This window comes from Narcine bancroftii, chromosome 9 (genome assembly GCF_036971445.1).
Source record: "Narcine bancroftii isolate sNarBan1 chromosome 9, sNarBan1.hap1, whole genome shotgun sequence".
NCBI classification, from domain to species: domain Eukaryota; kingdom Metazoa; phylum Chordata; class Chondrichthyes; order Torpediniformes; family Narcinidae; genus Narcine; species Narcine bancroftii.
The window spans coordinates 57103638-57123681 of NC_091477.1; the positions used below are offsets into that span (position 1 = coordinate 57103638).

At 40.7% G+C, this 20044-nt stretch overlaps 1 protein-coding gene across 2 annotated transcripts in view; it reads left to right on the forward strand.

Annotated features, from left to right (window-relative positions):
• LOC138743673 (lysine-specific demethylase 3B-like) overlaps positions 1 to 20044 on the forward strand; it is a 189182-nt gene that overhangs the window by 117767 nt on the left and 51371 nt on the right. For both annotated transcript variants that reach the window (XM_069899247.1, XM_069899246.1), the window contains exons 13-15: positions 9456 to 9608; positions 12718 to 12825; positions 15197 to 15324. In XM_069899247.1, coding sequence (XP_069755348.1) covers positions 9456 to 9608; positions 12718 to 12825; positions 15197 to 15324 — 389 coding nt within the window. The remainder of the gene's footprint in view (positions 1 to 9455; positions 9609 to 12717; positions 12826 to 15196; positions 15325 to 20044) is intronic.

Consider the following 20044-nt stretch of genomic DNA (forward strand, 5'->3'; position numbering starts at 1 on the left):
AAATTCCTTTCATGATAAAGAAAAATCCTTACTTTCAAGTTCAACATCAATAGCTCGGTCTACAAGAAAAGTTTCTGACAAATCCACACAATCTAAAAACTGTTCTGCCTTATCAATAATTTTAACTTCCCTTATCAAGTTTCTTTACCATTGCCCAAGACACTGAACAGGCCGGATAGATTTCAACATCTGTCTTTACCTTATCAATAACTGGCTTCTCTCTCAATTTCACCACAGGACCCACTTGATCTTCTGCCAAGTCATTCCCCAAAATCAATGAAACTCCAACTATTGGTAAACTCTCTGGAATGCACAATAGTAACAATCCCATTAATTATTTCTGACTTCAACAATATCCTATGAAAAGATACTGGCTCCATTTAGATTAAATTTATTTCACCCTTGGCAGTCTCATTACTAAACTCCAAAATGCTATTCAACAAGTGCCTGGGCAGCCCCAATATCTCGAAGTATGTTCACTGGCACTTATGATGTTCCTTCCTTTACCGAAACCAAACCCTTATTTAAACTCATCCCTAATGTTGTCAGCAGATCTGAAACTTTCTTTGTTTCCAGGTCTCTCATCTTCTTGAATACCAGCATCTGGTGCTGCCTCTTTCTTTTTCTTCAGCTTATAATAATTTGTCACCACATGACCAGAATTTCAACAATAATGACAAAAGGGACCAAAAGGCTTTTCCCTTTCCTGCTTCCCTTCATCTTTAATTCTCACATTATTTCCTGATTTATTTTCAAATTTACTGGAATAAACCACATTAACCTCTTTAAAGTTTTAATTGGGTATAAATTTAACCTTGTGGGTCAGAACATACTCATCGGCTAACTTTGCAGATTCTTGCCAAGTTCCTACTTCTCTTTCATCTAAGTATGATTTATTATCATTAGGAACACATCCTTTGATTTCTTCAACTAACATCAGTTCTCTTAATCTGTTATAATCATTCTTTATTTCTTTTGATGTGCACCGTCGGACAAAGCACACAGCTTTTTCAAAGGCAAAACCCATAAAAGATTGATTTATCGCCTCAAAGTCCTGAATTTTTGTCTGTAAGCTTCAGGAACCAATTCATAAATGTTAAGCATGGCTTTTTTTACTATCTCAATAACCGGCATGTTCTGCCTATCCTTTAATTACATTGTGTAACATGAGGGATCATTGTTCTCGTGGCCATTTTAAACTTTCAGCTACCTCTTCAAAATGCTCTAAGTATTTATCAATTTCACTTTCATCAAATGGAGGAACTAGCCTCACCTCCCTACTGACTAAAAACCTCAATTGGACTAGAAGGTAGAACTCTGCTTTGTGTCTGCTGTTTTTAACCATCTGTCTCTCTTTCCTCTGCCTCATACCACTTTTGTCTCTCTGCATCCTCTAACTCCATTTGTATTCTTTTTAACTCAAACTGTCTTTGCCTCAACTTTTTTTTCAATTCAACCTTTTCCCACACCAGCTGCTGCTTTATGGATTTACTCTCAGTAAATTTCTCTAACTCCGCCTCTTCAAACTTTCCCTCTTCTACATATTTCCTTACTATAATTTCTTTTTTCTCTCCTTTCTCAGGGATAATTTTCCTTCAGCAAGTCCCAACTGTTGAGCAATATTCACCAAATCATCATTTTTTTTTCCTTCTGCAACTCTGCAGGAGATGGTGACTCCAAAAATCCTTCAATATCCATTGCTGCTTTTACACACACACACCCAAGCCTCTGAATTAGCTTTTAAAAAGGAATTTAACCACCCAATCGAAATTTTATCGATTACAAAGCTTCAAATTCTGTAGTACTTACAATATAAACTTCCCAATTTGTTCCAAATGTGATCAAATCATGGATGAGCTCCCAATTTTATTATGAACCGTGTGTAACGAGCAGCAATAGACAATGAACCAGACTGTTTAATTTTAAAATACTAATTTTATTTCTATCTCTTAAACTATAGTGTTAACTATCCTTAACAATAAATCTATTCCCAAACTATGCGCAGCTGTACTAGTGCGTGTGTGTGATATAGCTAAACTATTATAATCCAGGGCAAAATCTAGAAAGTTACTTCAAAATTCAGTCTTTTAAATTCAGTGTTGAAGCGTAGGCCTTTGAAATTTGATGCCCAAAATTAATGTTGAACTAATGGGAAGACTGGAGTTGTGACTGCTACAGATTCACAAATTCTCCTTGCATGGCCTTTGAAGAAATGTCCATCCATGTGAGCTGTGGTCATAACACTCCTGGTCCTTTCCTAGGCAAGACTCGAACTGGGCAGCCTCCACGAAGATTCCAAGGCCCTGGCACCCATCTCTCAAAATGAAGCAGTCTCTTCGTGACCTTCGCTGTTAGTCACACTCAAAATGAAGCACTTTTCTTCCCAAAAGACCCTCCTGGCACAGGTCAATCCACCGAAAAGGTCCAGTCATTCACAGACCATGCTTTGCTCTGAATTCCACAAAATATGACTGGCCACAAGAGCTGCTTCAAAAGGTTGTTTTCTCTTCAGCAGTCAGAATGGTTCTCCCTTGTAAAATCATTCTTTGGCTTGAATCTGTAGCAGATTTATGGAGGGGTATGTCCACATCTGCTGCAGGCTCGTTGGTGACTGACAAGTCCGATGCGGGACAGGCAGGCACGGTTGCAGCGGTTGCAAGGGAAAATTGGTTGGTTGGGATTGGGTGTTGGGTTTTTCCTCCTTTGTCTTTTGTCAGTGATGTGGGCTCTGGGGTCTTCTTCAAGGAGGTTTGCTGCCCGCTGAACTGTGAGGCGCCAAGATGCACAGTTGGAGACGATATCAGCCCACTGGCGGTGGTCAATGTGGCAGGCACCAAGAGATTTCTTTAAGCAGAAACTTAAGCGGAAACTGCCAAAATGTTTGGCCTGGAAGTCAGCCTGAAGAAAACTGAGGTCCTCCATCAGCCAGCTCCCCATCATGACCACCAGCCCCCCCACATCTCCATCGGGCACACCGAATTCAAAACGGTCAACCTCGGCTGCACCATTTCATCTGATGCAAGGATTGACAAAGAGATAGACAACAGACTCGCCAAGGCAAATAACGCCTTTGGAAGACTACACAAGAGTCTGGAAAAACAACCACTTGAAGAAACACACAAAGATCAGCGTGTACAGAGCCGTTGTCATACCCACGCTCCTGTTCAGCTCCGAATCATGGGTCCTCTACCGGCATCACCTACAGCTCCTAGAACACTTCCATCAGCGCTGTCTCCGCTCCATCCTCAACATTCATTGGAATGACTTCATCACCAACATCGAAGTACTCGAGCTGGCAGAGTCCACAAGCATCGAATCCATGCTGCTGAAGACCCAACTGCGCTGGGTGGGTCACGTCTCCAGAATGGCAGACCATCGCCTTCCCAAGATCGTGTTCTATGGCGAGCTCTCCACTGGCCACCGAGAAGAGGTGCACCAAAGAAGAGATACAAGGACTGCTGTAAAATCATAATGGCTTTGCAAATGTATCGAATCTGGAACAGACTGAGATAAACCTTTCCTCAGTTCCTCCAATGTATCAAACTGTTGGGCTGTGGCTTGTGATGGTGCTTGTGTGAAATGTTAACTGTGACCATTCAGTTCCTGCTGTCTATACTATCCCTCAGTGATTTTACTAAAACAGGATCTTGTAATAGAAATTGCAGCACTTTTTATACATAGTTCCCCCATTTCAGGGTAATAATGTTTGGGATATTTGGCTTCACAGGTGTTTTTGAGCACTCAGACATGTTTAATTGCTTCATTGGTGCGGGTATAAGAGAGCTAGGCTTGCTTCTAAGTTTTTGATCACCTCTGAAGTCCGTAGTTGCCATTATTCATCATAAGGACCAGATTTGTGCCAATGAAAGTCAAAGATACCATTATGAGTCTGAAAAACAAGAATAAAACAGTAAGTGATATCACCCAAACCTGAGGATTACCAAAATCAATTTTTTGAAATTAGAGTCGGCGTCAGGACATATGATAGAGGAGGGCATTCTCAAGTTAGAGGGGGGTGCATAGAAGCCTACCTGTTATCGAGGCCATCCATCCAACATGGGACAAGAGGGTGCTGAGGGCGCTCTTTTTATTGCGTCAAGCTTGTCGCATGCTAATGACTCTCCACCCGCCCCTGGCCATGTCACTAGCATGCATCAATCTAGACGCTACTGACGCGGGAGGGAATGGGTTAGGTCTGACAGCCAGGGATGGCCATGACCATATTGGGGGGGCAATGCCCACAGATGTCCCCCATCCCCCCCCCAGCCCTGACCCTCTTTGGAACATCATTAAGAAGAAAGAACCTACTGGTGAGCTCAGTAATCACAAATGAATTGGTAGATTAAGGAAGACTCCACTGCTGATGACAGAAGAATTTTCCTCACAGTGGGAAAAAAAACCCTCAAACGCCTGGCTGATAGATTGGAACACTCTTCAGGAGGCAGGTGTCAACGTGTCCATGACTACTATCCACAGGTGACTTCATGAACAGAAATATAATGGAAAGTGCAAACCATTGGTTAGCCATAGAAACAGGATGGCCAGATTACATTTTGCCAAGAAGTATTTTAAAAAGCCTGGAGATTTCTGGAAAAAGGTCTTGTAGACAGATGAGACCAAGGTTAACCTGTATCAAGACTGATGGCAAGAGTAAAATGTGGAGGCATAAAGGAACTGCCCAAGATTTCAAGCATACCATTTCATCCATGAAACATGGTAGTGGGAATGTTATTGGCTGCCACAGGTACGGCACATTTACCTTCATTGATGATGTAACTGCTGATGGCAGTAGCAAAATTAATTCTCAGGTGTATCTTACCTGCTCAACAACATCATAACTCCTCAAATTCAAGCAAGTGCCTCCAAACTCAGCCATCTGATCTAAATCCAGTTGAGCATGCCTTCCATTTGTTGTAGTGAAAACAAAAGGGGATAAATCCCTGAAACAAGCAGGAGCTGAAGATGGCAATATAGAGACTTGGCAGAGCATCACCAGAGAAGATACTCTGCACCTGATGAAGCTCATGAATCACAGACTTCAGTCATTGCATGCAAGGGATATGCAGCAAAGTACCTAATGTGACAACTTTAATACCTATATACATACCATTGCTATGTCCCAAATATTATGGTGCCCTGAAATGAGGGGATGATGTATAGAAACTGCTGTAATTTCTACATGGTCAAACCAAAATGTATATAGATATCCTTTAATAAAATCAGGAATGTGCACTTTAATGACATGAATTGTTTGAGTACAAATGTAAAACTGTAGGGCACAGGGGCAAATAAAATGGAAATAATGTTTCTTTGTCCCAAACATTATGGAAGGGGTTGTAGTTCATGTCAGTTTTTAAATTTAACAAGCGTTTGCTGAGGAATAGGAATTAAATTGGCCAATATATCCCTCATATCGTTTTATGGTGACTAGAAGCTGGCTTGAGAAACTCATGGGTCAGCTGATTTTTGCAGCAGTCATGTGACAACTCTTTGATCTGAACAAGTTTCTGGTTCAAAGGTTGAATGTTTTGACACTAGGCCATTTCAGATAGGCAAAAACTCGGGATGTAAAGGCGGAAAAAATCCGTCAAAACGCATAAAGATCTACCTCTGAATGTGCGAAGACGGTCTCCGAGCCACACAATCCAACCCCTCTCCGAGAGGGATAATCTCCATGGCTCAGCCCTCTGCCGATCAATCTGAATTGGCAGTTGCGCTAGGCGGCTGTTTGGGGGCGGGCTGATGATACTGTTGGCCCGCAACTCATCTCCCCATTCACCCCTCTCCCTCCAAGTCAGGGGAGCTGGGAAACCCTCGGGACAGCGGGGAACGTTGGAGCAGCAGGAACCGTCAGGGCAGCGGGGACCAGTGGGGGTAGCGAGGACAGTCGGGGAGCAGCCGGTGCAGGCTGGGACAGCCATACCGGGCCACTTCAGCCTTCGGGGCTGCTCTCTGCAGCTCAAAGCGCGGCAGAGCAATGGCCTTCTTCCCTACCCATAATCCCCCACGCAGCTGGAACTGTTCTGGGAACCATAGGGTGGTTTCAGCTGTGTGGGGGATTATGGGTAGGGAAGAAGGCCATTGCTCTCTGCATATTGATGGCAGTTGGTGCTACAGCACCAATCAGCCCTCCTCCACGGGGATGGGGAGGGCGCTTCGAGGCACCTCTCCTTTGAAGAGGAGCCTTTATGGCACACATGTGAAACTCAGGCCCGCGGGCCAAATTTGGCCCGTGATATAATTATATTTGGCCAGCAAGATCATATCAAATATGTATTAGAGCTGGCCTGCTGGCCACCACACCAGTACATGTACAGCTAATACTACAAATCCCAGAATACTTTGCAAATGCGTTGGCTTTGGCTTTGGCCCGTTGGCCCGCTAATCGCCCCCACCTCCTCTCTTTACTTTCATTAGCATCTGCGACCTGTCGCCCAACTCACATGTAATAAACCCCTTACGAAAAATGGCCAAACGAAAGACAGAAAACAGGACCTTTCAAGACAGGTGGGAGGCAGACTATATGTTGATCATTTTAAAAGACAACCCTGTTTGTCTTGTGTGCGGAGCCAGCGTGTCTGTAGTTAAAGAATATAACATACGACGACACTATGAAACGAAACACCAGAATAGGTAAAAGGATCTGAACGAGAAGCAAAAGCTTCAGAAGATGGAGGAGATGAAAGGAAGTCTGGTTTTACAGCAAACTTTATTTTATATTTTATTTCTCATTTGTTATGCTTCTTCTGGAAAGAGTTTAACCAACACTATTATTAAACATTTATTTTAATAAGAAAAAGTTTAACATTACATATGTTGAAAGAAGAGAAAACATGCAGATGTTGTTGAAAATTTTCAATAAATATTTAGTTTGGCCCACGACTTAGTCCAAGTTTTTAATTTTGGCCCTCCGTGAATTTGAGTTTGACACCCCTGCTTTATGGGGTGCAGCCTGAAGATGCACCCCATAGCCGGTCCCGATCTGAAATGGCCTATTGTTTTGCAAGGAAAAGGGATCTTGGATTTGTGCATAATTTTGTATGAATATTGCAAGAATGATGTGGGAGTTATCCATTGCAGACAACATTGCCAGTATCATTTGAAAGAACCTCTATCACTAATTATAATATCACCACCCAGACCCCCCCCCCCTTCCCCCCAACTTGGCAAGGGCAATTTCCATTGGCTTGGAATAATATAGAGCTGTTTTGTTTCACGAGTAAGGCTCCTATGGAACTTAATGATTGGCTGGATACATCATTTGATATTGGGATGCCATTGACATTGTACTTCAATGACTACTGCTCTAAATTTAGAAGTGGTTACAGTATTTGAAAACTTGCCATTGGATCATTTCACTTTGTGCATTTCAGCTTGCTGATCAAAGAATGTCTCTTTTTTTGAACTTCAAACTATGATGGCTGATGAGAGTATAGCACATGAAATACAGCTGTTATATTAACTAGAAAATCTCCCAGTACATTGATTATCCCAAGAAAATATTTAGTTCATAAATCTAGGAAGTTCAAAGTGTAAAGAATAGAATTAAATTGGGCACTTACTTTAAATGCATGGGCAACACTGTCATCCTATATTAAGGAAATGGTTATCCAACAGGAACAAGGAGAAACAAATGCAAGTGCACTCAACTGAACAACAGTTTTTCCTGAACCATCCATTTTTTTCCCAGCATAAAATTGACTTTTTGGTTTTCCCCCTCTCCTTGCAATATGAACAAAACTTTCCCTCTTACCTTCCAAATGGCTTCTGCTTTGAATTTTTCTTTTCTTGTATCCCCCTCCAAACTTAACCAACCATTGAAGATTTTTAGCTATCAATTGCCCTCCTATTTCATTTAAAATAAATCCTGAATGCTCCACATTGTACATCAACCTCCGCTGAACAAAATTTGGTTGCTCAGTGATGTGGTTATCTGCATTTCATTTCATGCTGACTATTTCCAGCTGACTTCCCTTTCACAGTTACTTACCCTATTGCCAACTGTGGTCTCCATGGCACATTTCTGCTGCAGTCACACCTTGCAGCTTCGTGCTTTCATCCAACACCCTTCAATTCATCCTTTGAATTTCCTTTTATTTTTCCTTCCATTCTCATCTCTTGCTAACCCTCTCATGATTGTTTATCCTTTTCAATCCTAGTTAAGTAAATATATATAATCTTGATTGTGAGTGTTTCAAATTCAGATTAGTAGTGAGTATTTGCAGATGTATTATATGGTTTTGGGATAAAATCTGGAATTTTTTCAGGTAGGGAAAGAACATGTTTTAAACATTTGGAGACTAGATTATCAATATTAGTTGTATTGCAGTGGCACCAGGAGGAAAGTTGATAAACATGATGTGGTAAAACAATTTTGAGTGTATTATCAAAATGTATACAAGCTTCTAATTTGAAATGTCTGTTGACTAATTGAGAGTGAGAAAGTTTGAGCTGAGGGCTTCTACTGATTAGATGCAGTTATGCTAAAAATAGGCAGTATTACCACCTGATGTGGAAGAATCAAGATCAGTATTGCAGAGGTGATGCGTCCTACGGAAGGTAATGTAACCTGACATTACTTTTGGGTGTGATTTCAGGTACCAGCACATTTTCAGAGAGTAAGAATATGTCACAATTATGATACAGGAAGTTTTAAAAAAACACAAATTTGGGCATCCTGATCCAATGATGTCTTGTGGTTCCCACTGCTCATAACAGGTACAAACATTTGCCTGCTTATCTGATGGCTGGTATAATGACTGAAGTGATACTGGAATGGCCTTCCCAATATCCAAATTAAATTTAACAGCATGAGACAAGAGATGATCAATGATTCAGAATTCATAGGCAATTAATATTTAAATATGCAGTTTGAAAAAACTAGTCTGTAAAACAGTTTGTGAAGAAAGATTGAGAATCCTGATCTTTAAAGTATTCTTCGTGGTTTATTTTTGTCCATGGACTGTGGACAGTGCTGTCGATACTGATGTTTATTATCCTTTACTAATTACCCTTGAACTGAGTTAGCGGTTGAGTGATTTATATTGATGGATTTACTGTAACTTTAAGCAAAACTGAGTAAGATGTTTTCTTCCCTCAATTACATCAGTAAAGTAGATGGAGATGTTCAAAAAAATATGTAGGTTTAAGGTCATCATTACCAATGGTAGCATTTCACTAATAATTATCATTTAAATTCCCCACCTGCCTTTGTGACATTTCAACTCAACTCTCAAGATCAATGGTAGTGACTTGTCGATACTAGTTGAATAAAGTAACAACAGTACTATCTTGCATAGTTCATAGTTATTGGGACTGTTTAAGAAAATCCGGCAGTCACAATTCCAATTATTATTTTGAAGGTCTGCATTCAATCTACACAGACTCTTTCAATTGTTTTATAGCTCTGCTTTTCTCTGATGTGCATTGATTATAGTATTCTTTTTATTTTTAAGAGCAAATGGCATGGAAACGAGCAGTACGTGGTATTCGAGAGATGTGTGATGCTTGTGAGACAACTCTCTTTAACATCCACTGGGTCTGTCGCAAATGTGGTTTTGGTGTTTGCCTTGATTGTTACAGGATGAGGAAGAGTCGACTGCCACAAGGTATGGCAAAGATGTGAAATGCAGAGAAAGTTTGTGATGCTATGCTAAAGCCATTCCCTTTGGTGTCCACATGTAGACCTACCGTATTTTTCAGAATATAAGACCCCACCCCCCCTTTCCCCCAAAAAAAAATCACCTGAAAAATTGCCCCAGGTCTTGCATGTGAAGGTGACATTTTGGAGAGCATGGTATTGCTCCCTGGCTCCGGTATCAGGGCAGGAGGGATTCTCCTGCTGTCTGCCCGGTACCGTTGCTTGGCCCCTGTATCAAGGAGGGACAGATCCCCTGCTATCTGCCCAGTATTGCTGCCTGGCCCCGGAGTCAGGGATGGAGGAATCCTCCCAAGGCCTGGGGCACCAGTTGAAGCCACCTGAGCACCACTGCTCCTAACCCTAACCCCCCCCCCCCCAATTGCCGAACCCCTCCAAGCACCCCTGCCTTCCTGGACATAGAACATACATTTACCTATTCGTTCTAGCACTCTCCCTCAGTGAAACAACACCAAGTAAAATGTGGTGGTCACCAAGGAGACCTGGCCTACCTGTAATATGCTAAAATATGGACCTGCTTAACCATAAATACAATAAAACATGTGCACTAAAAAATGTTTAAATCTTACTATTCCCTGCTGAAATGGGGAGTCTTATAAGCCATCAAGTATGGTAATTAGTTAATTTAAACTTGTTATGGAGAAGATATTTTAGGGTTTGTATTTGTTACTATGTCTGATGGTCAAGGATCCTATCCATAAAGTAGGCAATTTTCAATAGTAATATGTTTACCCTGTGATGTTGCTGATGTATTGAGTTTTTATTAGAGAAGAAAAGAAATTTTGCTTGGTCTGAAAAGGAGTCTAGCATTAGGAGTGAAGAGATTTATTCAAGGGAGGTAGGTGAGAATTATTTTAAAGTCTAGATATTTTATAATTCAGGCCATAGTCATTAATGGGAACAAAAAGAAAAGATGCATATGGAACAACCTGGTGGCAGTGGAAATTTCCCATGATGTATCCCATTTATAGAAACCATTTATAACGTTTTGCACAACAAGGATTTTCTTAAAAATTGCATTCCAAAAAATGTCTTGCGTAATGGAAAAACAAGAATAGAATGGGCAATTGCTTATATAAAGGAGGGTGGAGGCAAACAACTAGTGGGCATGTTTAGAAAGATTGGGAAGATAAATGAGGCACTGCAAGTGATTGGTGATAGGAAACCATCCAAGTACCTCTGAGCTATCAACCTTGAAATTCATCTGATAACAATAGAACAATCATATTCTCACTGGTGCAATCAGGAAAGAAGTGTAGGTACCACAAGATTCGTCCCACTAGGTTCAGGAACAGTTACTACTCGGGTGGTCATTTCATATTTACCAAATCAGAGGGCATGCAAGGGCAACATCAGAAACTCTCTCAGTGAGGCTTACCAACCGTGCGCCACCGTGAGCCTACACTCGCATGTGCACGAGATCATGGCCACGAACACCAGAATTAAAAGGTAAGTGCCCTTTCTGCCCCTTAATTTGTCCTCTATTTGGCTCAAGGTGGTGCCAGATGGACAGAGGGTTCAAAAGCCAGACTGTCCGGCCTAAATCCGGACATGTGACCACCCTAGTTGCTACCCCTCCACTGTCAGACTCCTCAACAACAAACTCAATCAGAGACTTATTTAAGGACTCTTACTTTGCACATTATTTATTAAATATCTGTTTTCTGTATTGCAGCTTGTTTTCACTTCCTTGTTTTCGTTTCTCTTTTTGTACTGTATCTTGAGTGCATTTTTTTCCACTATCGATAGGTAGAAATTCTGCCTGGCCCGCAGGAAAAAGAATCTCAGGGTTGTTTGTGATAAGTGGGAGTTTTTCAGGTTGGCAGAGAGTGGTAAGTGGGGTGCCGCAGGGGTCGGTGTTAGGCCCACAACTGTTCATCATTTACATTGATGACTTGGAGGAGGGGACAAAATGTGGTGTAGCCAAGTTTGCGGATGACACCAAACTGAGTGGAAGAGCAAATTGTAATGAGGATGTGGAGAGTCTGCAGAGGGATATAGTTAAGCTGGATGAGTGGGCAAAGGTCTGGCAGATGGAGTACAATGTTAGTGTGAGGTTATCCACTTTGCAAAGAAAAATAAAAGAGCTGAAAAACTACAGCATGCTGTTGTTCAGAGGGACTTGGGAGTGCTTGTGCATGAATCACAAAAAGTTAGGTTGCAGGTGCAGCAGGTTATTAAGAAGGCAAATGAAATGTTGGCCTTCATCGCTAGAGGAATTGAATTCAGGAGTAGGGAGGTAATGTTGCAACTGTATAAGGTACTGGTGAAACCGCACCTGGAGTACTGTGTCCAGTTCTGGTCTCCATATTTGAGGAAGGATATACTGGCTTTGGAGACAGTCCATACTAGGTCGATACTCTCAGATTTTTAAGAATGAGAAAACTTAAATGGAATTGTACAGAATTGCGGTGAAATAATACAGGGATGACTATTCTCCTGACTGAACAAACGCCACAATCTCAAAATAGGGATGACTCATTCAGGGCTGAGACAAGAAAAATTATTTATCTAGATAGTTGTGAATCTTCAAATTCTCTACTCAAGAGCAGTTTGAAGACTTGGATGCTGAACAGATCTTTGAGGAATCAGTTATATGGTAAATAGAGGAATATTGTGTTAAGGTGAGCTATGATCTTTGTCAATACCCAGTTCCCATGCCCCCTTGCAAGTGATTGGGGTTGTTAGCAAATTATGTACTGTGTATCATCTGAAAAAAGTGAAATAAAATGAATTAATTGGACTAACAAAAAGTCCAGAAAATCTTCCAATCAGACATCAAGGAAATCCAAAGTGTGCGGGATAAACAGTTTTACTGTGTGTAATCCTAGTTTTAGACAAATTGTGATATTTTGGATGTGATATAAAGCTAGTTGGTAAAAATGTATTTTTACATTATAGTAATTCTGTTTCTCCAACATTAATGGGACGACCATGCGAGTGTTTCTTTATCCCTTCACTGAATGATTTCTACAGGACACTGTAGTTTGAAAGGGCAGCTCCAAAGTCTGTTTATCCTTTTCTGCATTGTCTGATTTTTTTTTTCCTCCATATCTCAGTGGATGATGACATTCTTGAAGATGAAGTTTTCTCCTGGCTGAAATGTGCTAAAGGACAGACCCATGACCCAGCAAATTTAATGCCAACACAAATTATACCCAGCACTGGTTAGTACATGTATCGCAAGTTCATGAAATGGCTTACCACAAGATTTTGATGAACTTTACTTTCATAAAATTCATGAGATTTCCTCTTTCTATTCGATCATTGTTTTTCAAATTATTTTCTGCTTTTTGCAATGTGCTAGATAAATGTCTCACCTTTTAATTAATTTGTCTATGGAATCCTCTCCTTATCATTCAGGCTTGTAGAGGTAGCCTTTATCTTCTGATTTACAGAAAAATGCTGGAGAAATTCAAGTTGTACAGCATTCTTAATGTAGCATATATTAAGTGACATAACCAGCGTTTTGAGCCTGAGCCCTTCATCAAGGTAACAGCTAAAAGCAGGCAAGTGTCCAATAAAGAGATGGTGGGGAGGAGCACAGGGGTACAGCACATTTCATAGGTGGATAGGGGAGGGAGGGCACAAGAGAAAAGAAAGCTGAAAAGTGATTTGGGGGGGGGCAGGAGCACAAAGGTGCCTGCTTTTAGCTCCAACTTTGATGTAGGGCTCAGGCCTGAAATGTTGGTTATGTATCTTTATTTTTTTACTACATAAGAAATGCTGTATGACTTGCTGGGTTTCTCCAGAATTTTTGTGTAAATTACTATCACAGCCTTTGCAGATTTTTGTGTTCAATTTTTTGGGGCTTGCTTCTGTCCTGACGAGATCAAGAACTGACATTTTTATTAAATTAATCTTGGGCATGAACATTTCTAATCATGATAAATTAAACCATCGACATGGCTGTATTTTGGTAATTCTTTAGATTTTGTTATATTATCTTCTGATAGTTTAATGGATTTTTACTTTGTCAAAGCAACTATATATTGATGTAAAGTAACTTTATATTGATGTTTCACCCAACATATTGATGTCTTCTCAGTAAATTAATAGTTAAATTTTGTTTGCAAAGTCTTTAACACTATTTCTGATTTTCAGTGATTTAAATTTAGAAAATAAATCAAATTAGTTTTTGAGCTTGCATGCCAACATGCTGCAGAGCATTTTTCTCCTTAAATCTTTCAAAGCTGCAATGACTCGAAGGAGTTAGATGTCCTTGGCTGTGCATTTAGGATATTAGAAGAGTGGACCCCAAGAATCTGCAGACTGTGATTGCATTAAACACAAAAATGCTGGAGTTTCCTCCAGCAGTTTTGTGTTTTTACATGAATAGCAGAATGTTTATTTTGATTTTATTGCATTCAACACGGCATTATAAAGTTACAAGGATGGGCTATATTGAACAATCAGGGGTTCAAAGGAAAATGCACACTGAAAATAATTATCAGTACAGAGAATATCTGATTGACATACAGCATGGAAACAGGCGCTTCAGCCCAACTTGCCCAACCAAAATGTCCCACTTTCGAGCATTTGGCCTATATTCCCCTGATATCTCCATCCAGTTTTTTCATAAACACTGCAATAATATCTGCCTCAACCACTTCATCTGGCAGCCCATACCATGCATCCACCATTCTCTGTAAAAAAAAAAAGTTCCTCCTCGGGTTCCTGTTAAATCTTCCCCCCCCCCCACCTCACTTTAAACCTAAGTCCTCTGGTTAGTGATACCCCTACTCTGGGCAAAAGGCTCTCCATGGTGAATCAAACTATTCCTCTTTTGATTTTGTTCACCTCTACAAGTTCACCCCTCCTTCTCCTGTGGTCCAAGTAATCAAGCCCAAGCTTGTGCAATTCTCCCTCTAGCTCAGGGCCCCAAGTCCTGGTAACATCCTTGTAAATCTTCTCTGCACTTTCTCTAGCTTGACAAAATGGTTAAAATGGAATACAATGCTCCATATAGGGCCTCACCAACATCTGTACCACTTCAATATGACCTCCCAGCCTCAACATTCAATACTGACTTTTGGAGGCCAATGTGCCATAAGATATTTTGACCACCTATCTACCTGTAACACAATTTTTAAGATATGATGATTGGCGATCCTGCTGCTCTACCATACTCCCCTGATTCGTACCCTTCACTATGTAGATCCTACCCTTGTTGGACTACCCTAATGTAACACCACATTTTACTGTATTAAATTACATTAAACTTTCATCTCTCTGCTGCCAAATCGATCAAGATCCTACTGCAATCTTTGGCAACCATCTTAACTATCTGCGATACCAGATATTTCAATGTCATCTGCTAACTTTCTCATCATGCCATTTAATTTTTTTTAGAGATGACAAACAGTACCAAACCCTTCCAAAACCGCCTGCTGTGCAGAACGTTATCGAATGTCTTGTCAATCTTCTTGGTCAAATCTTCAAAAATCTCAATTAGATTTGAGACATTTTTGCTTTTGTATTTTAAAAAAAAAGCTTGATCTGATTAATTTTGAAAAAGTTTAATTTTTTTATCAACAGCTCTGTATGACATTGGAGACATGGTCCATGCAACAAGGGGAAAATGGGGTATCAAAGCAAATTGCCCATGTATTACCAAGCAACTCAAGCCTTTATCCAAGCCAGCACCACCAAATGGAGTATCACAGGTATTGTTGCTCAGAACCAGGTTTTCATGGGTAGCCACTTTAAAATCCATGGGTTTCTATTCTGGTGACCAAAATTAAATTAGCATTATTAGTTTACCCATATTGTATGGCCGGTCATGTTTACAAGTGGGAGATTGGAAGCTGTTTCTGTCAGAACTAGACATGATTGGATTTGTCATTGTGAAAGGATTGATAGAAAGGATGTAAGATTTCTTAAGAGATGTGTTGAAGGGTAAGGCATTGGATAGATGTAGGAGAACCATATCGTGCATATTTTTGTGTATTTATACATTCCTGTAAAAATACATTTTTAGGTTTCAACCTGATTTACATAAATATTTTGTTCACGTTAAAAACAAGAATGGATCTAAAAATATAGCTATTAAAACAAGTGGTTCCATTGAATGCTGCAGCACAGAAAACCGGTCATTCGGCCCTTGTCTGTGCCAACCACTATTCTACTAGTCCCACTCAATAACCCTCCAGACCTTTCCCAACCATATATTTATCCAATCTATTCTTAAAACAAGAACAAGCCTGCATTCACCACATCAGATGGCAGCCCACTCTACCACTCTCTGAGTGAGCATTCACCTAATGACCCCCTAAACCTTACCCATTTCAGCTTAAAACTATCACCTCTTAATTTATCTCTCCCAATCTATATGGAAAAAACCTTCTCATCCACTCTGTCTATACCTCTCATAATCTTGTAAACCTCTATCAAATCTCCCCTCATTTTTCTTCACTTCAAGGAATAAAGTCCTAACCTGTTTAATCTTTCCCTGTAACTCAACTTCTTAAGACCCTACAACATCCTAGAAAACCTTCTCTGCACTCTTTCAATCTTTCTGATATCCTTCCTGTAGTTGTGCCACCAGACTGCCCACAATATTCCAAATTTGGCTTCATCAGTGTCTTAAACAACTTCAACATAACATCCCAACTGCTATACTCAATACTTTGATTTATAATGGTAAGATGCCTAAAGCTTTATTTGCCCTCTTGTCCCCCTGCAACTCCACCTTCAAGGAAAAATTTATCTGTATTCCCAGATCTCTTTGCTCCTCCACACTCCTGGGTGCCCTACCATTTACAGTAAATATCCTACCTTGGTTTGCCCTTCCAAAATGTATTACTTCACATGTCTGTATTAAACTCCATTTTTTGGCCAATTCTCCCAGTTGGAACAGATCCCTCTTCAAGCTTTGAAAATGTTCCTTGCTGTCCACAACACCTCCTATCTTTGTGTCAGCAGAAAACTTTCTGATCCAATTTACCATATTATCATCCAGATCATTGATTATAGATAACAAGCAACAATGCTCCCAACACAGATCCCTGAGGCACACCATTAATAACAGTCTGAGAAGTAGCCATCCAATACCACTCTCTGTTTTTTCCCACAGAGCCAATTTCGAATTTAGTTTACAACCTCTCTATGGGTACCTAGTGTCTGAATCTTCTGACTAACTTCCCAAGTAATACCTTGTCAAAGGAGACAGCATCCACAGTCTTTCCTTCATCTACCATCCTGGTAATCTCCTTGAAAAACTCTACAAGATTTGTTAAACATGACCTACCATACACAAAGCCAAGCTGACTGTCCTTAATCAGCCCATGCTGTCCAAATACCTATATAACCTATTTCTCAGAACTCCTTCCAATAACTTACCTATGACTGATGTCAGGATCACCGGCCTATAATTACCTAGTTTATATTTGGAGCCTTTTTTAAACAACAGAACAACAATTCTCTGGCACTTCACCCGTGGCTAAGGACATTTTGAATATCTCTGCCCCTGCAATTTCTACACTAGTTTTCCTCAAGGTTTGAGGGAATATCATATCCGGCCCATAGGATTTATCTACCTTTATTCACTTCCACCTCTTTAATCTCCACATGTTCCATGACACTTCTGTTTGTTTCCCTGCCTTCCTTATGCACTCTGCCAGTTTGCAGAGTAAATATTGATGCAAAACTTTTAAGATCTCCCACATTACGAGGCTCCACACATGCATAGTTCAAGATTCAATTTATTGTCATGGTAATAAAAAAGTGTCCTATTGCCTGCTGCAAGGCCGACAGATTCATCATCGACAGGAATTGCTTAGGTACCTCTTACTTACAGTCAGAGAAGGAGAAGCAAAAGAGAGTCCCTTTCCCCCCCCCCCCCCCACCCAGAATCACCAAGTGTCTGCAGATTTGTCTAGCACTTCTGCAGCCTCCCAGAATCCAGATCCAAACCTCCAGCTCAGTCAGGCGCCACTGGCACCTGCTCAAATCCCCTGGTTCCGATACCTGATACCCCTCCACCCAGTTCTATCCATTCTCCAGCAGCTTGCAGCTTCCGTGGATTTCTTGCCTCGAGTCACCAGCAGCCTGGCACAGAGCTGTCACAGTCCTGTGGCTCATCTCTTCAGCTTCTCCTTCTTAGTCTGAGGTTGGTCTTTCAGTTTTTTGGTGCCCCGTTCCATTCCTCTGCTTCCCTGAAATCTGAAGCCTCTCGTGGCTGCTGCATCTTGGGCAAAGACCCCGAGGTCGCAGGATCTCAATTAAAAATCACCATTGGCTTCCTCAATGGGTTGTTCAAAGCCCGTGCGGAGCAACTGACAGTCGACTGAGCAGCTGGGCCCCGCGGGTGCTCTGCATCTCTGCTCCCTGTGGGTCTGCTCCAGTGGTTCCAGCAGCACCACCATCTTCACACTGATTCTCTCGGGGACCAATTTTGTCCCTTACTATCCTTTTACTTTTAATATTATTGTAGAAACCCTTCAGGTTTACCTTCACATTATCTGTCAAAGCAACCTCATGTTTTCTTTTTGCCTTCCTGATTTCCATCTTGAGTATGTTCTTGCATTTTCTCTAATCTTCAAGTACCTCATTAACTCCTTGTTGCCTATACTTGCTATATACCTCCCTCTTCTTCTTAACCAGATCACAAATATCCCTTAAAAACCTATGCCTGTTAATTTTGCCTTTAATTCTAACAGGAACTTGTAAACTCTGTACTCTCAAGATTTCACCATTGAAGGCCTTCCACTTACTGAACACACCCTTGCCAGAAAACAAGTTATCCCAATCGTAGATCCTTTCTCTTTTCCACAAAATTTGCCTTCCTCCAATTTAGAATCCCATCATGCGGACCAGACTTTTCCTTTTCCATAATTAACTTGAAGCTAATCACTGGACACAAAATGTTCACCTACACATACATCTGTCACTTAAACTGTTTGGTTCCCCAATAGGAAATCAAGTGTTCCCCAATAGGAGATCAAGTATTGCATCCTCTCTCATTGGTACCTCTACATATTGATTTAGAAAACTTTCCTGAACACATTTCACCAACTCCAAGCTGTCCAGCCCTTTTACAGTAGGGGAGTCCCAGTCAATATGTGGAAAGTTAAAATCCCCTACTATCACAACTTTCTGTTTCTATTTCGGTCTGCTATCTCTCTACAGATATGCTCCTCCAATTTTCTCCAACTATTGGGCAGTCTATAAATACAGTGCTGGAATATTTTGCTATTGGATTTAGTTCAACTAGTTACCACTGAAATTCTTGTATGGAATTACACAATTTTCTTCTAACGGAAGAGCAGCGCCAGCGATCGGGACTAGGGTTCAAATCCCACACTGTCTGTAAGGAGTTTGTATGTTCTCCCCATGTCTGTGTTGGGTTTTTTTCCGGGGGCTCTGGTTTCCACCCACCATGGGTGTACATTAATTGGGTGTAAATTAGGTAGCACATACTCATGGGCCAAAATGGCCTGTTAGTGTGCTGTATGTCTAAATTTAAAATAATGGCAGATTCACTGATGGATTTGTGCAAAGGGTACATTGTAATGAGTATGATAGATTTGGAGGATCTGGATATAGATGGGCGAATGCAAGGTGGTCGGCATCAGAAAATCGGGTAATATTGCTTCATTTTGGTTCAAGGGAAAAGAGCGTTGGGAAATACTGCTAACCATTCTGATAAATATTTATTATTTTAGGATCCTTTTAATGCATTTTTCCTAAAAGCAATGGCAATCGCATTTTCTTTAAGGAAATAAAACTCATGCTTTGGAAAAACAGAATCCAAATGGATGCATGTTCATGAACTTTAAAGACCACCTGAAGCTTTTTACACTGTACAAAAACTCAAGTTCCAGATTGCACCTCCAGAGAAGTGATTTAAACAAAAATAAGTGGTGGTGTTGTCCTAACTAAAAGCTCAATGCAATAAAGTGATTTAAGTCATAGGAACAGAAATAGGGCATTCAGCCCATCGAGTCTGGGTTCGTTCCACCACCCAGTCTTGCCCCAGTTATTTCAACACACCTGCCTAGGCCAGTAGAGCAGAGCTAAATTAACTGAATTACACAGCATGTGTTGAGGTGCAGTCTGGGAATCCTGTGTGAGGGCACTAATTCACCTCCTGTTAGAGCTTGTCAGTTTATCGCTGGAAAACACAGGCATTGTTCATTCACATCCTACTGTACTTTTGGAGCTTGCCTGTTAAGTTCCTTCAAACCCACCAGCCACAGCTGGTTTAATTCAATATTAACACTGTTGATATTTGTGGGGCTTCAAGTTATAGGACAAATGAAAAGATTGTTTTGTGAAAAGAACTTGAGACGATGACTTTTTATTTTCTAAAACACTGAAAAATTGACGGGGGGGGGGAAATAGTTGGAAATTCTGAATGGGAGCAGCAAAGTAGCTTGAAAAAGA